The sequence below is a fragment of the Arvicola amphibius genome, chromosome 3 (genome assembly GCF_903992535.2).
Source record: "Arvicola amphibius chromosome 3, mArvAmp1.2, whole genome shotgun sequence".
Classification (NCBI taxonomy): domain Eukaryota; kingdom Metazoa; phylum Chordata; class Mammalia; order Rodentia; family Cricetidae; genus Arvicola; species Arvicola amphibius.
In genome coordinates this window covers 141,089,780-141,115,979 of record NC_052049.1, presented here as the reverse complement: position 1 = coordinate 141,115,979, position 26,200 = coordinate 141,089,780, and the positions used below count along the sequence as shown (strand labels likewise).

The window sequence follows — 26,200 nt, the reverse complement described above, 5'->3', positions numbered from 1 at the left end:
ATTTAGTCTTTGGTATAAATGCAGCTGATTGCCAAACAATGGTGGCATAATCCCAGCACTTGAGAGACAGGTGTAGGCAGATCTCTGTTGAGGTCAGCCTGGCCTCCAAGGGGAGGTCCAGAACAGCCATGAATGTTACAGAGAGAAACCCTGTCTCTAAAAACCAAATCAAAACTAAAACATCCAGTTGATGAGGCTGCGGTAAAACAGTTTCCTCTGAGGGCAGGCCTTGTTAAAGAGAACAGACAGCTGTGAACATATTTTAGAATAGGTACTTTTCCCTTCCCCCTGCAGGAAGCACAGAGGGACTCTTCTTTATCTTCACTGTTAGAACCAGCTAAAGTTCTTGGATGTGTAATTCAGGATCGTGTGGCTCCCAGCCTTCCAGACTAGACCATTTTTAGAGTATGTCTGTCTTAATTGCTGATTTGACCTGAACATACACAGTACAAATGAAGATAAAGTAGAATTATATTCAAATATCATGAAAATTAAAATAAAGGAATTATTAAGCCCACCTTAGGTACTTAGGAATGACTGAGAATACAACTTTGCTGTACTTTGGATTAACATTTTTATCCGCAGATAAAACTTCTAATCTAATGATTCTCATATTTGTAAGCTTGAGATGCTGAATCACTTGGAGGACTAATTTTAAAAAGACTGCTACTTACCCCATCACATAAATTCCATTCACGTAAATCTAGGGTCACACCTCAAAATTTGTCAGAAATTCTCAAGTAGTGTAATATACCCATACTTTGAGAAATTCTGCTCTAATAAACCAAGTGAGATAGAACAATTATAGCTATAAAAGGGTCTTTTTATTGCTTTTTAAAATAAATTTTAAATGTTTTATTTTATGTGTATAAGTGGTTTTGCCTCCATGTATGTATATATGTGCAATAATACAAATGCTTGGTGACAGCAAAACAAGAAGGCACCAGGTCAGCTAGAACTGGAACCAGGCATGGTTGTGAACCACCACATGGGTGCTAGGAATGGAACCTGGCTCCTCTGCAAGGAACACAGGTTCTCTTACCTGCTGAGCTATTTCTCCAACTCCAAAAAGTCTTTTAAAACAGGAGTTTTTTTTTTTTTTTTAAAAAAAAAAAGAGAAATAAGGTTTGAGAGCATACGTGGCCAATTTTATGAATTAAACACTTTAGTACCTCAGCATTCTTTTCCTATTTTAATCATTCACTTCTCACTTTGCAGATAAATCTACCTCCTTCCTCGTCAGCCACCACTCAGATTTCCCATGCCATCTTCAGATTAAGAAATACGAAATGTCCCCACAGGTTCTTGTGTTTGAACACTTGGTCACGAGCTGTGGTGCTGTCTATGGAGGTGACTGACGTTGTAGGAGGTAGAGGCTAGGTGAAGAAAAAGGAAGGTTTCTGGGAGAGCAGGTGATAGGTATACTCTGGTCCAACTTTGGCTGAACTTCTTTCTGATTTGTATCATATAACAAGCAGCCGCTGTAAGCCCCTGCCACTAGAACCCAGCAGTTTCAGGCACCATGCCTTCCCCACCATGATGGACTGCACTGTCTCCCATAAATTGCTGCTGTCAGGTATTTGTTACAGAGATGAAACAAACAACTAGAGAAGCATGACAACAAGTTGCCTCAGTTTAATGTCTTGTAGTCTAAGTAGACCAAACCCTACGACAGAACCAAATCTTCCAATTCAGTGTTAACATAACTTCAAAATTCCAAGTTTATCTCTTGGGAAGTAGGCTGGGACACTGAATAATCATTCCATAACTACATTCTGTTGTATGAAAGATCACTGAACTTGATTTAGTCATTTATTCAGTAATTTAATAAGACATTTAACAAGGTTTTTCTTTTTCTTTTTTTTCTTTTTTTGAGACAAGGTCTCACTATGAGCTCTGACTGTCCTGGAACAAACTATGTAGACCAGGCTAGCAACAAACTCATAGAGATCCACTTGACTCTGCCTCCCAATCTCTGGGATTAAAAGTGTGTGCCACCATGCCCAGCTTTAACAAAATTTGTGTTTCTGTGTGCATAGATGCTATGTGTATGTGGGTGCCCATAGAAACCAATAAAGGAAATCATATCCCTTGGAACTATAGCTGCAGCGGTAAACACTCAATTTAAGTGCTCGGAACTGACCTTGGGTCCTCTACAAGGGTAACACGTGTTAACTGTTGATCCACTTCTTCAGTCTTATTTACTCAGTAATTTTAAAGAAGGGGTCAATTGTTTTCACTTAGGGCATACATTAATTTATAATCCAGACTCAGTGAAAGAAATGGCACTCATAGAACTAAAAGCCTTAAACAGTTTCATTAATACAATGTATTTCACTAATACTTCAGTTTCACTAATACAATGTAAAAGAACCAGATGCTTTAAGTCCTTTATCATGTAAAATGCAACATAAGTTTAATAACCTGTTTGGAAGGAAATGACCACATTAAACATACCATATGCACAGACATTAATACATGGGGGAAAACTAAGTGTTCATGAGAATACAATATACAAAAGATAGTCACTAGTATTTACCACTAGATAAAAACTTAAAAAGGTGTCTGGACATGGTGACACACACCTTTAATTCCAGCACTCAGAAGGAAGAGGCAGACAGATCTCTGTCTGAGCTTGAGGCCAGCCTGGTCTACAGAGTTCCAGGTAAGCCAGGGCTACACAGACAAACCATCTAGAAAAACCAAATAAAATAAAAAGGTGCAAAAAGATGCTGTCACCAGATTCAAATAATTACAGCATAGGAAGTAGGAAAAAAATTAAGTGATTAAGTATTTAATTATTTAGAACTCACTATACAATATGAAGTCAAGAAAAGGCTAACATGTAGTAGAGTAAAACTATCTCATAGTACAAATGATTTGGGCTGCAACTAAGTGTTAAGCTGTGAATGGTAGGATTTGGAGATACAAGTGGAGATTCTAGGAAGACATCCATCATGAAAAAAATCAGGGACAAAAGTAGGATCACAACACACAAGGCTAATAGTAATATACTTGTTGGATTGAAACAGATGCTAAATACTAGAGAACATCAAAATAGGGATGAACCAACTATAAGCAGTTACATTGCTTGCAGACCTTGTAAGCTGAAAAATCTTTTTGCAGGATGGTGAACAACTACTGCAGAATTTTAGAAAGGAACCATATAAAAACTAACATTTGTAAAGACTTATTCAGACAGCAGTACATGGTGTAGTTTAGTGAGGAACAACTGCTAAGAGCAATATATTACTTTTTCACCACTAATGACAAAACGACACAACAGCTAAGTGAAGAAAGGTTTATTTTGGCTCATGGTTTCAGAAGCTTTAGTCCAGCAGTGTGGGGAAGAGATGGCAGAATGAATAAGGACTGTATCAAAGAAGCAGGAAAACCAGGCCCATTCCCTAGCAACCCACATCCTTAAGGTTCAACAATGTACCAAAACAGTGCCATCAGTTGTGGACCTAGTATTTGTATTTGTGAGCCTATAAAGGACACTTCATCACATTCAAATTCCAATATTCTGCTTCTGTTCCCTCTGTCCACCCAACCTCAGCTATTTCATAATGGAAAATGCATTTATTACAACTTTAAGAGTACCCATAGTCTTTACGCAGTTCAAAAGTCCATAGTATCTTTTATGACTATATACAGCCACTTAATTTTGAGCTTCCTCAAATTCAAATCACATGCTACATGCTTCAAATATACAAAGCCAATGAATAAACAATCTATTGCAAAGGAATAAGGAATAACAAGGAATGACTGGATCAATGCAAGATGGAAACCCAATAGGGCAAATAGCAAAACTTGGAGCTAAGTGTCTATCAGGGGAATGTGGTGGCTCCTATAGTCCTGATATTTGCAATACAAGTGCTGTAACACATGTGGCTGTCTCTTGGGTGTCTGCAGCTTTCTTCAGTGGATGTCCTATGTTACCTGGTATTCACAACATTCTGATCTCGGCTGCAAATCAGGCTTCATCTCCAAAGCTCCAAACATAATTCCACAATGCCTGACCTTACAAGACTTTCTCTGGAATCTTGGTAAAAATCTCTTTACTTCTTAACTAATCCTTGTATTCTGCATATCTGTGAAACAATGCTACATGGACAACTCCAAGTTCTGTTGTCAGCTTGGGAGGTGGCCAGGCCTCCATTTACCGTAGCTTAGCATCTTCTAATGCCTGAATGGTTCTATCAGGAAAAACGCTTCTGCCATCTTTGTTTTCAACAGTATACTCTGGAAGCTGTAACTTCTTAGGCACTATTTATTTATTTAAATTACATGTTTAAGTATGGTTATGTACACAAGTGCAGGTGTCCATTGTCTATGAAGTTCAGAAGAGGAAGTTAGATCCCATGGACTTGAGTTACAGGCCATTGTGAATCTTTTGTCGATGCTAGAACTGAACTCCAGCCAGGCCAGTCTTCTGCAAGAGGAGTATGTTAACTGCAGAGCCATCTCTCTAGGCCTCCCACTACTCCACTCTTTTTAAAGCAAAAGTTTTTCAATTATGTTTTCAGTTTTATTACATCCCTGAGTCTTTACTAAGATCTCATCATCAAAGTACTTTTCCTATTTATGCAGTGCAAAGTACTTGGTTTCTCTAATGGTTTTAATCTTTTTAAACAGTAAACAGTCACTGCCATTTATATGTGTCTCATCTCTAAATATATTTCCTTTCCTTGAAAACTTTACATTTTCGTATCCTTCTGTTTCCCTTTCTGCTTTTATTCATTATAAATATGGGTAAGTGCAATGAACAAAAAACATGTCACAGCCTGACACTAATACTGTCTGGAAATTTCTTCCACAAAGTAGATTAATCCATTACTTCTGAATTCAGTCTCATTCAAATTTTTAGGACATGGACAAAAATAGTTAGGTTTTGTTTTTTTTTTTTTTTTTTTTTTTTTTTTGCAAAATGTTACACAGATGGTCTCTAGCCCAATTCCCAGTGTCTTTGTCCCCCCTTGAAACTTCGTAAGCATAAGTTTTACTGTCTTCATTTGTATAGACATTGTGGCCTTCTCACTTCCAAACAGAATGGCACATTAAACACAGCCTCAGTTCTCTACAGTTTCTCTTGTTCACAGCTCTAAAGTTCTTTCACATTTCTCTTGAAAACCAATTCTGAAGAACTATAAACCAAATGGTCAGATTCATGACAGTGATGATCCCACTCTCAGTATCAATTTTCTGAATTATTTTTCTCATGCTAGGACAAAACAATTCAGGGAGGAAGGTTGTTTTGGTTTAGGGTTCAGAAGTTTTAATTACATCATGGTAGGGTTCATGATAGTAGGAATGTTTGTCTGGGACTCCTTATATCTCAGCTGCAGACAGGAAACAGAACAGGACTGAAGCAAGGGCCTCTGGAGTCAGGCCCTACTTCCTACAAGTTCCACAACCTCTTAAACAGAACCACTAGTTGTGAACTTGACATCCAAATGCATAAACCCCAGAGAGATATTTTAGACTCCAATAATGACAAAGAACTACTATTATCCTTAATAATATAGATATAGTGTTAAAACACTGAACTATGGTTTTGGAAGTAGAAATAGGAAAACAGGAAGAGGTTTAAGTTAAACTACAAATTAGTCAATGAGTTAAGTAACAAATATTGAACAGAGGCATGGTCAGAAAAAAATCAAATGTGTAACCAATATTGCTAGACTGATTAAAGAAAAAGACAGAGTAGTATTTACTAAAAGAAGTAGAACAGAAAACAAGTGCAAATTGAGGCCGTAAGATACCAAGGTACAGAAGAAAGACTGTTTTCAAAAGTTTAGGGCTGGAGAAATGACTCAGGGATTAAGAGCACTTGTTGCTCTAGAGAACCCAGATTCTGTTCCAGGACTACTTGGTGGCTCACAATTACCTGTAATTCTAGTCCCAAGGGATCCAACATCCTTTTCTCACCTACATGGGTACCAGACATGCATGCACATGGCTTACTTTCATACATGCAGGAAAAACATTGATACACATAAATAAATTTAAAATGTAAAATAAAATGCTAAGCTTAAAGTAACAACCTGTACTTGAGTTCTGTTAATTAGTGTCATCCATTCCCATCCTTTTCTTCCCTGTACTGCATTTTTCTTCTACCTATATAAATCAAAACTTAGGCAACAGGGTTATAATTGATTGGTACTACCATTTATATGTGGGAACTATACTCCTTAGTAAGCTTTCTGAATACATTTTCTCCCAAACTATCTTCCTCTACTTACCTACATTATTGGTAAGGTTCACTGTCATCAACAGCTCTAAACATAATTCATGACAGAATAAAGAAGTCACAGTAAGGATCTGTTAAGCAGCATGTTTAAATCTATAGTCTATCTTGTGATGTTTTAATAAGCCTACAACCCTGAACTTTGTGAATAAAAATACCTAATGTCCTCATCGAATCCCTTCCTTATCTACTACTTATTATACCATTACTGCATTAAACAAAATCTTACTTTCATATGTAAAATCCAAGTGGGTAATGTTTTAAAGACTGGGATAGTCCCCTATTTTTAACTTTCCTGTGCTTTACATATGAAAGGATGACAGTATGTACTGAATTTGCCTTTCCATCATTACTTGCTTTCATGAATTTAGAATTAATCTTTGACTTTCTTATTTGCTAGAAACTTTTAGATGCAGTAGTTGATTAAATGCTGCTTGCCAATAGTTTTTGCTTCAGAAAAAGGGGATCATATACTTTATAATATGACTGAAAATATCTGTCATGATGTTTATATACATTTGCCTTTAAGAGCACTAATGACCACAATCAAATCGGGGAAATGATTAATTTATATTAACTGATCATTTGTTGAAATTCATTTCCTGGTTCCCAGAAACATAAATATTACTTCAAGTAAGATATCAGAGAAGTCTTATGCAATTACATTTCTAAATTTCATATCTCTATAGCAAAAATATAAACTGTTGGGCCCTCTATATACAAATAACATTTTACTGTATACTATATTTACTCAAGATTTTTGCAGTGATGGTCTAGCTTCATACATACTTAGTCCCATAATTCCTATGAACTTCACATATTAGAAAATGAAAATGTTTCATTGAGTTAAACTGCCCTTTAAACGTCACTAAAATGGACATATTTCAGGTAGTAAGGCAATTCTAAATTATCAAGAAATATTAAGAGGCTCATAAGTCAGTGGTTTATGAATTACAGTGTGTATGAGTAGGAAAAAAAGATCTCTTAGTACAGTAACCCTCTATTCTCATTTTGTACCTCTGGCTGTATGAAAAAGACAGTCAAAGAAAAACAGGAGGAAAATCAGAACCCAAGTGATTGTCATGCTCAAGTTTTGAGTGTGTCTATTGAGGGGGGTGGTATGGATGTGTTCATGCGTAGTGTGCACAGGAGCATGCAGGTATGCAATGACATGGACATGCACATGTGAGGCCAGATTTGACATTGGATATCTTCCTGAATCACGCACTGCCTTTATTTGAGACAGGGTCTCTTGGTGAACCTAGAGCTCACTGATTTAGATAGGGTGGCCAGCCAGTGTGCTTCAAGTATCAGTCTATCTGCATCCCCACGGCCAGCGTTACAGACACATGCAGCTGCACCATTTTCACCATGAACACTGGGAATTCAAACTAAGGTTCTCATGCTTGCATGGCAGGCACTTTACTGACTGAGCAATCTCCCTAGCCCCATGCTCAGCTTTATACCTTAAGATCATAAAGGTCAATAAAGCACAAGAACCCTAGTGATGACCACAGCCTCCAAGAAAACCAATCTACGATGCACTATCAATACCAGAGTTCAAATTCTAAGAAAGTCGATTTCAGATAGGAAGAAGGAGACAAATATAAGGTATCTACACCATCACTTTCTCTATCCATGTTTTTCATAGGCATCACTAATCAGACCTAGAATGCAAATTCAAATCAATTTGTTAGTCCTGTGTTCAAATGAGTATAAAAGTATTGTATATTACCCGATCCCTTGCTACTCAAACCTAAGACAACAAATAAATTCAAACAATTTTTTTCCTACAAAAAGTTATTTTGGAAAAATGGGAAATCACACCCTACTGACTCTTTAACTTCCTAAAGTTCATGGCATAACAGATTGCAGTCTTTCACTATACAACCCTCATCCTCCCAGTTCAGTACCCCAAATGGAGATTCAAACAGCAAGGAATACCATTTCGTTTATTCTCAGATACAAGGAAATATAAAACCTCACCTTTCTCTATATAAAATCTACCATAATAGATGCTTGACAGAAACACTGTAAAATTTAATCAAACCTCACTATTCTTATTTCCTCTTGAAAATAGAATACATGTAGTTCATAAAACAAAGAAAATGCTTATTTATAATCTCAAAAAGATTCAATTAAATCATGTTTGGCGGTTTTTATTTATGTGGATTAAAGTTGAATGCTAGCCATATTAGTCTCACAGTTAGCAATCAGGAGTGTGTTGACCTTTATTTCACTGTCCTGTCCAGAAGAGGAAGAGTCTTTTCCTATTGGACAACACTGCTCATCTTTAACCCGACCTCCTAGAATTCCTCCAGGAAGAAATGCCAACACAAAGAGAATAACAGAATGGAGACAATGGATAAGAGTGTGTGATTTTGTTAGGGTTGTGGAGTAACCATCTTATTGCCTTGTTCTTAAAAAGACACTGTCACACAACTCATTAAAATGTCTATTGTGAAGCTCAACCCTACACCAAATTATTCTAAAGACAATATACAATTGTTTTGTTTACATTAGCAATTTTTGAAAATGGCATTCACTACTGCCTTAAAATACTTGCTTGTAGATTTAAACAACTTTATTTTAAGAGAAAGAAAGAAAGAAAGAAAGAAAGAAAGAAAGAAAGAAAGAAAGAAAGAAAGAAAGGACCCCACAGTCCCTTATTGCTCTCTCAAACAGCAGTTCACAGCCTCAACAACTGGGATTATTGTAAAGTTTAGCATATTTGCACATAATAAACCAGCTCTTAGAATACTTTAAATGTTATAATTTTCAATAAATATTTGCAGACTTAATCTCATGCAATGAAACACTTGCACAAGGCAATGATAAGAGAACAACACCTTCAGATAGTCCTCCTGGGCTAACACCCAAGTAGACACTAGCAAATCCTAATAACTTGTTGACTAAAAATGTTCTGTTAACTGCCTATGATAATTATATTAGTCTTTCACTGTGCTTATGCTATGTTTTATTACTGCTGTCAATATTAATAAAGTAGCAGACTCATAATTTAAAAGCTAAAAGAACCTGCAAGGTCATTCAGTATAACTTTCATTTTATAAATGAGGAAATGAAGGCGTAATTTTTTTCAGGATCCATATTTTAACATATGTCATTTCTCTCCCTGGTCAGTCCCCAACTGAACATTAGAAGTTTCACTGCACATTTTCCTCCCTAGGTTAACAGCAGAGCAAATGAACATTCTTTAAATACCAGTGTTTATTTAGCATAGCACTTTGTATAGATCAGATACTCAGTTGAGTGATGTTCTTTCTTAAGTGTTCCAACTTTAGTAAATGACAATGTTTAATGTTTTCAAAATTTTAGGTGAAAAGTTGATGTAATTTTTATTCAAAGCACACCTTTCATGACAATATTTCTGTTCTTCCTACCAGCTCATTTCTCCCCTAAATCTCTAAAACCAGTAAAGAGACAGTAGTCAAATCAGTTTGGATATACCATCATTCAAGAAATCTTCCAGGGGGGAAGAGCTAATTGGTCAATTATTTAAACACATACATATCATTAGTTAAACTAAATAGGACCAGAAATATGACAGGTTTGAAATTGCTTAACTTGCCTTTTTGGATAACAGGGAAGACAATTTCTTTCTGGAATCAGAGCCACTTAGTGCTGGGACACAAACATCAGAGCTGGCCTCAATACAGACAAGCAAAAGCAAGCCAAGTCTTTTCCGTGCTGATTACAAAGACTAGCTGACTTCAGGGCAGGGAGCATTTAACCAACTAAACTAAAATACATGCAAGACAAAAAAGATCCTGGGCTTAAAATAAACTAAAGATATGAGCTACTTAATAGCACATGTTTCCCACTAACGCTGGATGAATAACAATTATTTCTTACAGCGCTAATAAACTGCATGTCTCAAGGACAAAACTAGCTACCGAGATCTGTGCCAGAGGACAGAAAACAGGACTAATATGGTATTACTGTGTAAATGTTATAGACTATCATATGCTCTACTCATTGTATTAAAATGGAAATGAGATTTAATATTGAGATGCTTATTGTCATAACAATAAGAAACCAAAACAAAATTAATTGGGTATAAATGATAATCTAGAAAACTCCTAAAATAATTCTTTGACTACAATTTTGGTCTAAAATACACCAGAACTGAATAAAGAATACTGATACATCTTACTGTTTAAAGACTTGTCAGGCTTAACTGAAAAAATTACTATTAGAATCTCAGGTTTTTGAGTACAGCATTAAAATATTTTCTACAATAAAATGTTAGGACTTCTTTTGATATTTTTTAAGGTGGAAATTAGTTATCTAGGTTATAATCTAATAGCAAATACGAGTCACTCCAACCCCATGTACATTTCTTCCTTCGTTCCCTTTGATGCAGTGCCAAGTATCTGGGGATAACCCATAGCCTTCCTTATACAAGTTAGGTAAGTGCTCTACCCCTGAGCTACATCCTTGGCCCATGATCTATTCTTTTTTGTTTTGTTTTGAGACAGGGTCTCTCTTTGTAGCTCTGGACTCACAGTATTTTCCAGTTTCAGCCTCCTGAGTGCTAGGATTAAAGGTGTGCACCACATGCAGCCCATGATCTATTCTTAAAGCTAACTAAATAAACAGAAGAGATCTCAAATACTGTTATAATGGTTTCTAATTAAAACATCTTAAAAAACAAAAAAAGAGGAGCCAGGCAGTGGTGGCGCACACCTTTAATCCCAGCACTAGGGAGGTAGAGATAGGCAGATATCTGTGAATTCGAGGCTAGCCTGGTCTACAACAGTTCCAGAACAGGCTCCAAAGCTACAGAGAAATCCTGTCTCGAAAAAACAATAAAACAAAAACAACAACAACAAAAAGAGGAAGCCTAGTTTGGTAGTGCATGCCTTGAATCCCAGCACTAGGTAGGCAGAGGCAGGAGGATCTTTCTATGAGTTCAAGGACAGCCTGGTCTATATAGCCATCTCCAGGACAGTCAAGACTACATAGAGGGACCCTGTCCCAAATAATAGGGGTAGGTACCAAAAGTTTTGTTGTTTAAATTAAATAGAAATTTTCATATTTTTTCCAAAGGAGAAGTCACTGAGAAAGGAAAACATAAGTAACCAAAGGGAAGTGCAATATAAATTAAAGAAGTTCATACTTAGTTGGCTATAACTTTGTCTTAACTTGTCAGTATGAGTCTTCTTGTAGAAAAAAAAAAGATTAAGGTACCAGGTATCATGGCACGAGGGGCTGAGGCAGTAGGATCATGAATGCCAAGCCAGCCAGGGTCATAGATCAAAACACTATCCAAAAAACCAAAAAGTGAAACTATGTGTGTCTACTATTTTAATATTGTCTTCCTTTCTCCCTCATTTGAGAAAAAGATTATTTCCATATTATACTATTTATAAAATATAAATAACATTCTTATAGCCTAATCAGAATTAAAAGACCTCCACAAATAAAAATCATTTTAACTGAGGCATATAAGTAATTTGGACCCTTTATCTATGGAATGGTAAGAAATAAAGAAACTACAGACAACAGTCAGGTTTGTTAACACAGACATAATTTGAAGATACTCACAAACATATTAATACAAATATAGCACTATCAAGTTAGAAGTATATGTTCTAGAATTACTTTAAAAGTCCACGCTATTTCTAACTCTTGAGAAATAGTTTTAATCTCATTAAATACTACATCTCAATGCTGAATAAATATTAAATAGAAACATATTTAATGCTTGAAATACAATGGAATACTTTTATCAAATAGCATTTAATAAATGGAATAAATTAATTGTGAGCCGAGATAATAAATAACTCACTGTCCTGCTAAAGGCCTACACGACACACTATATTTATATCTGTAGAGTGGGAGGACAAGTACAGGCTTGTTTTTGATCTGCAAGCCCATAGTTTAGAAACTACAATCAACCTAATGCTAAACCCAGTTGATAATTCTTAAATGCCACATTTCTTTCGAATCTCATCTTAACTGTTAATAATGGTACTGAAGGAAGACACAGAAACTGACAATCTCTCAGAACATTACCGGATAATTTTTAAAAATGGTGGAAAAAGTACTGCCTAAAAAGTAATGAAACAACATACATATAGAATTATAGTTATATCTATTAAAACCAGTTTTAATGTATTTTAAAAATAGTATTTTTTAGACAGTAGCAATGAGTTAGGCATGAAAGTATATGCCCTTAAACCAGAACTTGGAAGGCAGGACTTCTCCGTTAAAGGTAAAGGCCAGCCAGGGTTACATAGTAAGCCCTACACTTAAAAAAAAAAAAAATTAACAATGAAACTTTCACTTTTTAACATCAGTATTTTATATAGTTATTTGATGAATAATACGAATCCATTTTTGTGAAGGAGTTCCAAGTCTTTATGAAATATGATCATTAATATTTATTATCCACCATGGTGGTTTATTATCCTCAAGTTTTCGATATAAAGAAATAAGGAATAATTTTTGCAAATAGAATTACTAAAATTGGAAATGAAATGCTATGTCATTACAAAATGAAGATATAGAACAGTATACTTTGATATTAAGATGTTTGCTTATTAATTTTTCAGTGCCAAATCAAAAATTTGAAGAGTACTCCCTGTACTTGAGAAGTTTTTTCATGTGAAAGCCAGCATACCTCAGTTGCAATAGATGTGCAAACATCATTACCAATGAGTGAATTAAATTACGATCTAGCAAAAATAAACAAACAAAAGGCATTCTACGGTCACCATTATTCCAACACTCTCCTCAGTGCCTATCAACTCACTCTTTCTGTGGAACTCTAAAGAAAAAAATCTTCTCCCTTACTGTTTTCATAATAAAACAGTCTTACTAATTTAACCTTTAAAATTTACCTTTCTTAAAAGATAGGAGTCCTTTAACTGAAATGCCCCCCTTTTGAGGCTAAAAAAACAAGGGCACTTTACTTCAATTCAATTGTGATTGCAGGGACCCCAAGTTACATTATCTAGTGATAAAACATCTGGCTTTTTAGACCCCCCCCCCAAGGCCAGAAATTAATCATACCTTTATTTAAATTATAGCTTTGAAAGCAGGATGAAAGTATTTACTGAGGTCTCCCCCACCCTGCAATAAACACACATGCACACATGTGCGTACACACACTTTACATGTATGACCTATCTGAGGTGCCACATAACTAGTGTCAGTCTTAAAAAATTCTTTTTCAAATAATTAAGTTTCATATTAAAATAAAAAATGAAAGCAAGCTACTCAGCTGTCAACTACTGTGTAGCAGGAAAGTAGCAGAGTCTGCACTGACCTACTTCATATTAGCATCATGACATGGAAGCAGGCCAAGAAAATAATGAAAATTACTATACAACAGCTCTTAATTTTGTATTTAAAATTGGTTACTGTCTTGATATGTTCAACTGCTTTACATACAATGCTAGCTGCTTTATGACACCTTTGTCTTTAAATTGCAAGTTTTGTTATTTTAATAGTTATATTCAATGATGAACCTGCCAGATACACGCTCAAAAATCAAGGCTGTTTTTTTCACATCATACTTAATTCTATTTTAAAACTTCTATTAAAAGCAATCTTAGACCAAATTCCAAATATTGCTTTCCATTTTAAAAATAGTACCACGCTTTAAAAAAAAACTCAGATAATAAAGAATCCTACAAAATATTAATGCAAGTTCACATTCAAACATTTGCAATGATTCTAATAGAAGATGGACATATCTCTGTGTATTTATTAATACTGTTATCAGTCTTTAAGAGTTCAGCTAACACTGAAATACAGCAAATTCCCACAAGAAATACAGAACTAGGAAAGAATGCTCCATCTAGTTTCTTTTTAATAATTACACAAAATGGCAAGATAGTTTACATTAAAAAAATTCACTTTACTGTGTAAATTAACACGTTAAAATAAAAAAAAAACACTTTATGATAAAGCAGCATCTCCTTTACAGTCAATGCAAAAAGATAAATTCCCCAGAAGGGAAATTCAAAGTGAGGATAAAGGAGGCAAACCCATCCAGAAACAGCCGCTATCCCAACTGAATGGAAAAGGCACGTTAGGTTTTAGGCTGCATATTAATGTCGTTGCGTACAAATGTCTCGTTCGGTCAAAATTCACAATCCACTCCTTCCTCCTTCTATGACTACAAAAGCAGTCAACACATTGCCCATGCCAAGTTCCCAGTTCATGCCACGCTCGTGCAATGACTTAATCTTGACCCATATTTCCCTTACTGTACGTGGAAAATGCACAAATAACTTGTTTATCTGCTTACAATTGAGGAGGGGAGGGAAGCATGGTGTGTGTTCGTGTGTGTGTCTAAGGAGACCTCCTCCACCCCCCCCCCCCCCAACCCCGCCAGAGGTGCCACAGCCATGCACCCGAGCCGGCTGTGGAAACCCACCTTCAATGAATGCATCAGCCTGCGCTCTGGACGCCGCCGCCCCCCACCCCCTTTGCAGCAGAAAGGTGCCTAGGCGGTTTCTACCCCAGCGATGGAGGATCCTCTTACCAGATGGAGTTCTTGATCTTGTGTTGCAGAGCGCTGGCCTCGGTCCCTGGCAGCCCGGGCACAAGGGCTGGCAGAGCCACCCCGGGGTTGGGGGCGCTGAGGGGAAACTGCTGATGGGCATCGGGCTGCTGTGGTGGCGGCTGTTGTTGTTCCTCTGCCATCGCTGCTGGAGGGGAGGGAGGGAGGGAAGATGGGGGCGCGGGGAAGGGTGAGGGAAGAGACGCGGAGGGGAGGACGACGAGGGGAGGAGGAGGGGGAGGGGAGGAAGAGGAGGAGGAGGAAGGAAGCTGGATAAGCTAGGCCTATACCCCAGGGCTCGAGTGAGTCGCTTTCGCCGGCCGCCTGAGGGACATCCCCGGGGAGACCGAGCGGCTCCTCACGGCTCTCCTCACGGTTCCTCTCCCCGTTTTCCTTGCGGTTCTCGTCACGGTTCCACTCCCGGTTCTCCTCCACGGCCCCGCGCGTCACCGCGGCAGAGGCATGGCGGCGCCCCTCAGCCCCCAGTCAGCGGCCGGGGCTGGGGGGCGTCTGAAAAACGAGGTCCGTGGCCAGGCGCCCCCTCCGCCCCCAAATCCAACCCGACGGGTCTCTCCGGGGCCTGCCTCCCCGGCCGCCCTCCCCCGGGGGCCTGGCGCCTCCGAGCTCCCCCGCGCCGCTCGCTCGCTCCCGGCCCCGCCGCCGCGGCCGCCGCTGTCCTGCCAGCCCGAGCAGCCCAGCGCGCGCAGCCGCACTGCGGCCCGGCGCAGACGGCACAACACCTACCGCGCGGCCGGGGGGCGTGGACGCGCGTGTGCGGGCGCGGCGCGGGGGCCGCAGGGGGGCGCGGAGCGCGCGGGGCGGAGCGGCCGCGGGCCGCGGGCCTAGGAAGCCGCGGCGGGGGCCGGGAGGGAGCGGCCGGGTGGCTGCGGCGGCCGGGAGGACACGCGGGGGGGGGGGGGGGGGGGCTCGCGTGACGGCGGCTGCGGCGGGCGGGGTGGAGGTGGGAGGGAGGTGGGACCCGTGCGACCGCGCGGCGTGGAAGGGAGACTGTATTGCTTCCTAGCGTGTAAGGTGAAACGAATCCACACGACCCCGCCCCCACGAGCGCGCGCACACGCGTGTGTGCGCCCCCCCCCCCCATCAGTCGGGGTGGCTTCCTCCCTCAATCAGCGGACATCGCTGAAGCAGGTGAGAGCTTGGAGGCGACTTCTCAGAAGCCCCCCCACCCCCCGCCAGAAGAGCGTGCGCCGCGAGGTGATTCGGTCTGGTAGGAAAATGGCAAGTGAGGAGCTGGTTGAAGTGCTCCTTGGTCGGGCATTCAAAGCCCTCCAAATCTGGCCCCACTTTAGCTGTCCAATCACAGCCGCCTCCATCCCCCCTGCAAGAACTCCCAGCTCCAATCAGGGAAGTCTCCATGCCATCCCCGGCGCAGCAGATTCATTCTTCCTTGGTGCCTTTGCCCATGCTGCTCCCCACCCCTTTGCCAGGGCTGCCCTCCCTACTTTCTATTCCCAATCAGCCCAGGCTCTGAGACACAGCTCAAGTCGCAGCTTGTCAGGGTCCCTGGCAGCCAAGGCCCCTCCTGTTTCTCAAAGAAACACATGTAATACAACATGGAGGCAGAAGCCCCAGCCAAGAACTCTTCCTCTGCGGCCAGCTACACCCACCCACTCCAGAGACTGCCCACCCGCTTGCCCTCTTCCCATTCATGCTCAGAGAGCTGTGCTGGCTGGGAGTGAGACTGCCCCCCACAAGTCAGTCCTCCTAGAGGAGTAGAAAGATGGGCTTTTCTAGGTGGGGCTGTTCTGGTAGGCTGAGAGCCTGGGTGTAGAAGACAACAGCCAAAGCCTCTGGCACCAGATGCAACAGCTGCGCAGCTCTCTCTCACTGACCTTTTTCTGGGCCCGTGGCTGTCATGAGCCTTCCAGCTCTTAACTTTTCTGACAGGGTTTCTATCAGACTTCTACCTGTCCGATTTTTTTTGGCCACTTTCCTGGGTGGACTTTGAGCTGGGAGGCTCTGCCACCTTTCAGACTTCTAGTGGGTGGGGAATCTGATTTGGCTTGGGTTGCGTGGTCCTTTGAGTGCTCTGTTCCTTGCCTTGGCCTGAAAAGCTCTTGCTTTTGTCCATGTGGCCTCAGGCCTGGTTCACAGACTCCCGGCCCAGACTCACCCTGAATATTGTGTGCACCTGGCTGGGTGGAGGGAAGGACACTTGTGTGCAACATACAGTTTCTTCGTGAGAATACAGTTGGGTTCCGAGTACCCAATGAACGGATTGTATCTCAGGAATGAGCCCTCTTTTCACAATCTAAGGACACAACAGCTTTAGGTTAAGTGCAGGCGGCTATTGGAATTTATTTTGTATATATGGCAGTGTTTCCTATGCACACTGCATTTTTCTGGCACTGATAGATACAGTTCACAGTGGCATAACTGAAGAATAGCTAATGGTAGCTAATGCTTGTTGAACCCTTACTGTGTCATACTAGCACCTTATGTACACGATTAGAGTTATGCTTCCACAAAACTATTAATACTAGCAGTTCTTGTATTTTACAGATGAAGCAAAAGCTTAGAAACGTTAAATGACATTTTAATATAAGAGCCAAGGTTTAAATTGTGAATGTTAGTTTTAGAACTCGCAAGCCGTTGCTGAACCTAGGATTGTAACAGAAAATCTTGAATGCATATTTATCAATTCTGTGTTCAAGGGGATATAAAAAGACGGTGAGAAGCCAGGCGGTGGTGGCTCTCACCGTTAATCCCAGCACTCGGGAGGCAGAGGCAGGTGGATCTCTGTGAATCAAGGCCAGCCTGGTCTACAGAGTGAGTTCCAGGACAGTCGCCAGGGCTGTTACACAGAGAAACCCTGTCTCGAAAAAAACAAAACAAAAAGAATGGAAAAAGTGGCCAACCCCTTTTAAAAGTATGTATCTTTTTGACGAGAGAATAATGGCTTCACATTACCATAACATGAGGGGGAGATTCATCAAAGAAAGATAACTGATACCTGCTAAAAACCTTAAGAAAAGGGAAGTCGAGAACCAAGATGTCTTTAAAAATAACTTCACTACCGGGTGTCACACAGGCTGGCTTCCCGAGTGCAACTTCTGAGTTTTTAATAGGTTCCATAAAGAGCTACGAATTTCACAGCCACCACTAGAGGGCCCTCCAGAGTTACAGCCCCGATTTGCCCTCTAGCGGCGATTCCGAACAGAGTGTGTTTGCGCAGATTTGGGACCTTGTGGACTGACAGCAAGGCCTTTGTAGCAGACATACAGAACCATTAGGTCCAGCCAGCCCTGAGAGGTTTGTGAGTAGTAACAAACTGAGGAGATCCTATAGCCAGAATGAAACTCCTTCCAGGAAAAGAAAGATCATTAATCACCCTTGACATTTGAGAGGTAAGTCTGGGCTTTGTTATAATTTTCATAGGAAACTGAATTTTAAAACTATGTTTTTAAGAAATCTGAAAAAAAAAGTGAAGTCACCTAAAAGCCAAATACAGATTCCTTCAGTAAAGGCTAGACTTAGAAATGTGATTCATTTTCTGAGTTTCAGTTCACTCCCATAGGCGGTAACATAAAACATCTTAGTAAGTATGGATTTTTAACATAGCATTGATTGCTGGGCAGTGGTGGCCCACACCTTTAATCCCAGCTCTCGGGAGGTAGAGGCAGATGGATCTCTGAGTTTAAAATTAGCGTGGCCTACAGAGGGAGTTCCAGGACGGCCAAAACTACACAGAGAAACCCTGTCTCAAAAAACAAAACAAAACAACAACAACAACAAAGCATTGATTTTGAGCACAGTCCAATCTCAGAGAGTATAAGTGTATTTCCCTTTGAGGGTATGTGTGACACTGGAAAAAACAATCAGAGGAACATCTGTGTGATGGGGAAGAAAAGCTCTGGTCTTGGAGTCAGATCTAGGGATTCAAATGCTATTTCACCTCTGTGAACATGGAAATAAGGATACACTCCATAGGGCTGTTGTAAGAAGCAGCATGGAGATGGATATGTAAACCACTGAAGTATTCTAGCAAGAGAACTGGCAAAGTGGGTTGTGAACACCCCAGGAGTAGACTAACTTATGCTAGCAGTCTGGGACATAATTCCTGGCGCTTAGGTGATTAGTAGATATCATTTGAATTCAGTAATTAACTTTAACTTTTTTCTAATACTGTTATGTATATAAACCTCATCTCCTTTATGAAACTGTCTAGAGTGTGACATATATTTACACTATACTTACCTATAGTCATCTGGAGAAGAGGGAACTTCAGTTGAGAAAATACCTCTCTAAGATCAGGCTATAGGCAAGCCTGTAGGGCATTTTATTAATTAGTGATTGATAGGGGACAGCCCGGCCCATTGGAGGTGGTGCCACCTCTAGGTGGCAGTTCTGGGTTCTTTAAGGCAGGTTGAGCAAGCCATGAGGAACAAACCAGTAAGCAGCAGCCCTCAGTTGCCTCTGCATCAGCTTCTGCTTCCATGTTTCTGCCCCGACTTCCTTCAGTGGTGGACCATGGTGTGGAAGTGTAAGCCATATAAACTCTTTCCTTCCCAACTTACTTTTCTTTTTATTGTTTGTTTTTCAAGTCCTGGCTTCCTGGAACTGGCTTTGTAGACCAGGCTGGCCTTGAACTCACTGGGATCTGCCTCTGCCTCCCAAGTGCTGGGATTAAAGGTGTGCGCCACCACCAAGCCCCAACTTGCTTTTGGCCATGGTGTTTGATCACAGCAGTATCAAGCCTGGCTGAAACACAGGGGAAGACAGATTTCAGGTAAAGGACACAGCATGAGCTGTGATGGGCATTCGTGTGATGAAAGAAAAATGCGAAGTCCTGAGTCATCTGTGGCCTGATCCTTAATGAAATATAATCCACGGAAAAGGTAGTGGGGAGTCTCTGGGTGTGGCTTTAGTCTACACCCAAAGTTTTAGGTGACTTGACTATATGCTTTTTGTTTCAGATTTCTTAAAGGTATAACTTTTAATTCTAGTCTATCAGTCTACCTTACAAAACAGTATTCTGTTATTAATTATGATTGTTCTGTCAAAAGATGATGGGGCCTAAAGTTGGTTTAATCACTGATAATATTAAGTGCCATTAACGATGATGGCTTAACATAGAAATGATAAATTCTACCCCATTCTCTGTTTTCTCTCACTTTAAACATATAAATATCTTCTTTCCCCTGGTTGTAACACCCTCTGTCTTCTTCCCTCTCAAGCCTTTCCTTCTAGGATCTTAAATGTAAGAAGTCCCCTATGTTATTTAAAAGAACCAGGAAAGAAGGCCTCCTGTCCCCTTCACCCCTTCCTTGCCCAATTTCTGATATTTTTATTTCAGAAACTAATGAGTATATCTTTGGACTTGAGGGAGTGCTATGTCAAGTTCCATGGTTCTTGGCTTTAACTGTGTTAAGAGAGGGGAGAAGTAGAGAAGGAGATAAAGAGGAAGCGATTACAAAAGGGACAAGTTGCAACGTTTAAAACTAAGTGAGCATTGGCAAATTTGGACAGATGTTCTAAATGCCTTCTATACTAAGAGGCCCAATGTGGAGATGTGAGTCCTGTTAGAGCACAGGCCTTTCATCCTGAGACTAAAATAATGGCCTATGAAGGCCACGTAGCTGAGTAAGGCTGTTCGTGCTGTCTGGCTAGGAGATCCTTCCTACCTATGCAAGCCCTTCTTTCAAGTTCCCTTTGCTTATCTCTAAGGACTGTGGTTAAAGTTCATATAATATACTTAGCTGCTCAAGTGGAAGGTATAAAAATGAATGCCAAATACTGCTTGGATTTCATTTACAAAAAATTTCCTTTGTTTGGTAGTAGATACATGTTTATGTTGACCTGAATTCTCTTATATTAAGGAGGGTTCAAGTTAATATCAACTGTCTGAATTTCAAAGAAAGTGTTTACTTTTACTTGTGTCCAAAAGGGTCCGAAGTAGAAATCTAATACCTCAGAAATTCAGGCCAGCTGTAGCTCTGAACAGAAGCATGTGACCTAAAAGTATATTTACCTAACTTTAAAAGTGACAATGAATAGACCTTCAGAGCCAATCCTGTGTACAGTGAGGAAGTCAGTGCAGGTGTAGGCTGAACTGGAGGGAGACTAACAAGTAATCCACAAACTATTTCAGTTCAAGGTAAAGTAAAGTACACACAGTATACAAATTATGATTCTGGGACCTTGAAAAAATTTAAACACAAGTGTCAAAAAAGATACTGTTCTTATCTTCAAGAGGTTTGTAAATGTAATTGGAGCACTACACATACAGATTTTTCTTTTCTTTTTTTAAATTTTATTTATTTTTATTAAAATATTATGTATACAATATTTTGTCTACATATATGCCTGCAGGCCAGAAGAGGGCACAAGACCTCATTACAGATGGCTGTAAGCCACCATGTGGTTGCTGGGAATTGAACTCAGGACCTATGGAAGAGCAGGCAATGCTCTTAACCACTGAGCCATCTCTCCAGCCCCAGATTTTTCTTAAAACAAGATAAAATACAAGCCTCTTGAGCTTGCTGTGAAGAGCCTGTTCTTTCTTTCTTGGGTCTCTGTCTTTTCAGATTCGCCATACTGATGTAGGTGTGTCTTCTATCTATCTGTTGATTTCATTTGTTAATAAAGAAACTGCCTTGGCCAGCCCTTAGGTGGGTGGAGTAGACAGAACAGGAAAAAGGAAGTGAGGTAGATGGCTCAGATGCCTCTCCTCTCTGAAGCAGACTGCCATGCCTCTCCTCAGGGAGACAGATGTGATGGAGCTAGCCGCCAGTTCAGACATGCTGAAACTTTCCTGGTAAGACACCGCTTGTGGTGTTACCTACATTATTAGATATGGGTTAGTCAAGATGTGAGTAAGAGGCTGAAACTAATGTGCCAGGCAGTGTTTAAAAGAATACAATTTGTGTGTTGTTATTTTGCGTGTAAAGCTAACCATGCAGGAGCCGGGCAGGACGAAAAGCAGCCCTGCCCGCAGCTCATCATTACACCATACAATCAGGAGTCTACTGGAACACAGCTCATAGTGAGACTACACACACATATATTAGAATCTTATATTTAAAGATAGAGTGTAGAAGAGCTTTGCCCACCCCCCAAAAAGTTGGAAATGAACTAGCTAATTGATCCCTTTCTTATAGAATATGACCATGACAATGAGAAAAGGCTAGGCAGTTGTCAGGAAAACTGGTAGCTGAAAGACACAAGAGAAGGAAGGCCTCCTTCAAAATCATTCGACATCAGTTACCAGTGGAGGTGGAGAATAAGCAGGAGCTTACAGAAGATAAGATAGTTGCTTAGTGAGCATAGAAACTTGATAGGATTTAAGCAATTTTCAGGTGGAGCACTAAAGTAAGAAGGGCACAAATGAGGAAGAAGATCAGTAGCCTGACACTGGGAGACCCAAAATAACACAAGTGACCTCATACACTCTGAAAGAGAGCTAAGGAAAAAAAGTTCACTTAGATGCTATGGTGATTAATTTTCATTTTCAATTCGATTAGATGAAAAAAAACACCTGGGCATTAATAAAGCCATTTTTAAGGTGTACTATATGTGTGTGCTTCAGGGAGACTCACTCTGAATGTAGGTGGCTCCATCCCATTGGCTGGGTTCCAAGACTGAGCAGAGTGGGTGAGTACCGGCATTTGTCTATCTCCACTTGCTGATCCATTTAGATGCAGGCTCACACCCCTATTGCTTCAGTCTGAAGCAATTCCTGCCACTATACCTGCACCATGTATTTTGCCAGTGTGTTTTCCCAGCCATGATGAGCTATACCATGTGTCAAAACAAATCTCTTTACCCTAAAAAAGGTCTCATATATCCTAAGCTGGCTACCATATCAATGAATGGCTGATCCTTCTGTTTCTGTATGGTATTAGGAATTGAACCCTGGGCTTCATGCATGCTAGTGAATCATTCTACTAACTAAGCTACATCTCATACCTCTCAAGGCCCAGTACTTCTCTCTCTCTCTCTCTCTCTCTCTCTCTCTCTCTCTCTCTCTCTCTCTCTCTCTCTCTCTCTCTCTCTCCTGTTTTTGTTGTTTGGTTTTTTTTTTGAGACAGGGTTTCTCTTTATAACAGTCCTGGCTGTCCTGGAACCAGCTCTTGTAGACCAGGCTGGCCTCAAACTCACAGAGATCCACCTGCCTCTGCCTCCCAAGTACTGGTATTAAAGAAGTGCGCCACCACCGCCGAGCCATTAAGTTGCTTCTTGTCAAGTATTTGGTGATAGCCATGAGAAAAAATGACTAATCCAGTTACCAGTGCAGCTCTAGCAACTTATTTGTGGTGATATTTTGTTTATGATCTAACAAATATAGCTTGCCTGAAGATCAGAGTGCAGAGCTAAGCCACTAGTTAGCCATAGAGGCCAGGCAGTGGTGACGCACACCTTCAATTCCAGCACTCAGACGGATCTCTATGAGTTCAAGGCTGCCCTGGGCTACACAGTATTGATTCAGTCTAAAAGAGAATCAGGGCTAGGTAGTGGTGGCTCATTCCTTTAATCCCAGCACTAGGGAGATGGAGACAGGAAGGGACATGACTGGACGGAGAGAGGAGAATAAGGCAGGAAATGACAGGAGCTCAGGATTCAGTCTGAGGGCTTGTAGAGACAGGATACCCCATTTGGTCTGAGGATTCTGTAGAGGTAAGAACTAGTGGCTGGCTGCTTTGCTTCTCTGATCTTTCAGCTTTGACTCCCAATATCTGACTCCAGGTGTTTATTATTAAGACCAGTGAGAATTCATGCAACACTTATTTGTCTTCTCAGACCTCAGGAACAGTTTTGATATGACTTTTTCTTCCATCAATAGAGTTGTCTATGTACAAAGATATTCCTGATCATCTGAGGGACTCACTCGTTGGTTCAGAATTGCATCTTCTCTGGAGTGTTTCCTTATCCTCTCCCCACTCCACCCACTCTTCCACCTCTTTTCTGTGTCTTCTATAGTACCTTAGTACCTTACACCGCCTGTGTCAGACACTGCCCCATTATAGGCTTATTTCTTGGTTCCTGTTTCTGCCCTTCCTATGTCTGTGACTCTATACAGTGAATCATATGTGGGCAGGAAGTGTGTTTTCATTTTCTGTATCTACAGCATAAAAGGTAGTCAATACTAGAGTAGCCAGATAGTCTGTGTTTGTTGAACTGGATTAGTGAGTTAGAAAAAGTCTAGGTTAAAAAACAAAAGCTTGAATAAAAGAAAAGGGAACGGGCTAGCAAGAAAGCTTGATAACGTATTTGTATAATACTAGGAAGTTGAGGGTTTAATTTGTAGTTAACCATTCTTCTCTCTGTGACACCGTACAACTTTTCTCAGCAGCTGATTTTATCTGTTAAGGCTGACATCTGGTGCTGAGACTGGAGCCTAGTGCTAAAGGCATTCAGGACAGCCCATTGTTCTCAAAGAAAACGGTCAGTTATGTCCAATTTCTCATGTGGCTACAGATCCACACTCTTGGATGGGCCAGGCTTGAAGCTTACTCTCAAGGGGGTTGTATAGGTGTGATAGGCTAGCATTCCACTTGACCTCAGCCCTACTCTTTCCCTCTTTGGACTTATTCTCCCCCTGGTAGACGTGGTGATTATAAAAACTCCCCCATACAATTACATTATGGATTTAATGAAAACCACTCGTGAAGTTACTCTCTCAATGCTTTATGTATAGTAAGAGATAAATGCTTGTGGTTTTTCCTTCTTTTCCACTTCTGGGAGGGAGAGAAAGGAAGTGAAGAGTAGGGTAGTGGTAGAAGACAAGACAAAGAGAGGACTATTGAAAAGCAAAGTGGACCCAGGTATGGTAGTATATCCTTTTATCCTAGAACTCAGGAGACACTAAAACAGGATGATGAATTTGTGCCCAACCTGAGCTACAGAGTGAGTTCAAATCTAGCCTGAGCAACCAAAAAGAAAAAAAATAGCCAAGAAACAAAAGTGACAGCAGCCTGGTTATTGTGTCACTGCTTAAAAGCTGGTGAAGTACAGGTACTTCCTAAGTAGCTACCACTAGAGAGTCCTTGATCAGAGCATGGAATGACATTCAAACACTGCCAACAGATAGCAAGATAGACCAGCACTAGATGGCAAGGGGTAGACTTGCCTACACCAAGGGGAGAACATAGAGATTCAACAGTTACCATCTGTTATTGTTTGACTCTGACATGTCCCCTACAGCTCGTGTTTTTATTTATTTATTTTTATTTGGTATTGTAGGGGAGGGGATTGTGTGTGCCACATCACCTGTGTGGAGGTCAAGGGGCAACTTTGTGAAGTGTATTCTCTTCTTATGCCTTTACATGGATTCTGAGAATTAAACTTAGGTCATTAGGCTTGTGTGGCAAGTATTTTACATCCTAAACCATAGCCCCAGGTTTGTGTTTGAATGCTTGTTTCTCAGGTGGTGGCACCATTTAGGAGATAGGCCTGTAGCTACTCTTTCTCTGTCCCACCTGCCATCTCCCAAATAACCACACAGAGACTTCTTATTAATTATGAAAGCTCATCCAATAGCTTTGTTTTGTTTCTCACTAGCTCTTATAACTTAAATTAACCCATTTCTATTAATCTGTTTGCTTCCACTTAGCTTTTTTGCTTCATCTCCACAGTTCACATACTGCTCACTCTGTGTCCCGTGACATCTCCGCCCTTCTTCTTCCCAGCATCCTCTGTGCCTGGATAGCCTGCCTAGCTATTAGCCATTCAGCTTTTTATTAAACTAGTCTAGGTGACATATCTTTACATAGTGTAATCAAATATCTCACAACATAGGCCTACCTAGTGGAAGTGGGCCTCTAGTGGGCCTTTGGGTATAATACAGCCCTGCTTCTGTCCTCAGACTTGTTTCTGGTTCACTGTCATGTGAACAGCTATTACATGCTCCATTGTCTAAGACATTCCGCTACATCTTCCCTGCTATCATAAACTGTAACACTTTAAATCTGTGAACCAAGATAAAATTTTCTTCCCATAAGTGTGTCTCCCCACCACCTTTGCCCTTTTACCTAGGATTGAATGTAGGACCTCACGCATGCAGGTCAAGTGTTTTATCATTGAACTATATCCCCCAGCAGTTCCTAAGTTGTTTCTACCAGGTATTTAGGTCACAGTAATACAGAAGTGACTAATACCCAGACTCAGAGAATTCTGAGTCTATAGAGAAATGCAACAGCAATCTCTCCAAATAACAACCCCAGTCCCAAAGAGAGATGAGTAGTTAATTTATCATTATTATTAATTTTTATTATTTGTTTGTGTGTGTATCTGTGTGTGTGAAAGAGAGAGAGAGAGAGAGAGAGAGAGAGAGAGAGAGAGAGAGAGAGAGAGAGAGAGAGAGAGAGAGAGAGCCCTATGTGTCCTGGAACTTGCTCTGTAGACCAGGCTGGTCTTGAACTCACAGTTATCTGCTTGCTAATGTCTCCTGAGTT

The 26,200-nt window shown here is 40.5% G+C and overlaps 2 protein-coding genes across 8 annotated transcripts in view; one reads left to right on the top strand and one right to left on the bottom strand.

The window, feature by feature from the left end:
* Rfx7 (regulatory factor X7) overlaps positions 1-16,733 on the bottom strand; it is a 96,324-nt gene extending 79,591 nt beyond the window's left edge. Inside the window, exons 1-2 of one of the 3 annotated variants that reach the window (XM_038321431.2) lie at positions 15,077-15,443; positions 14,769-14,934 (exon numbers count right to left, since the gene is read on the bottom strand). In XM_038321431.2, the coding sequence (XP_038177359.1) occupies positions 14,769-14,929 (161 nt within the window). In that variant the 5' untranslated portion in view covers positions 14,930-14,934; positions 15,077-15,443. Of the gene's footprint in view, positions 1-14,768; positions 14,935-15,076; positions 15,444-16,639 lie in introns of those variants that run through there. The other 2 variants (XM_038321430.2, XM_038321432.2) reach the window with 2 other exon arrangements.
* The window catches only part of Tex9 (testis expressed 9), a 77,306-nt gene continuing 66,953 nt past the window's right edge, over positions 15,848-26,200 (top strand). For 2 of the 5 annotated variants that reach the window (XM_038321443.1, XM_038321440.1), the window contains exon 1: positions 17,983-18,154. The gene's annotated coding sequence lies outside the window, so the exon portion shown is untranslated. Of the gene's footprint in view, positions 15,936-17,979; positions 18,155-26,200 lie in introns of those variants that run through there. The other 3 variants (XM_038321441.1, XM_038321445.1, XM_038321446.1) reach the window with 3 other exon arrangements.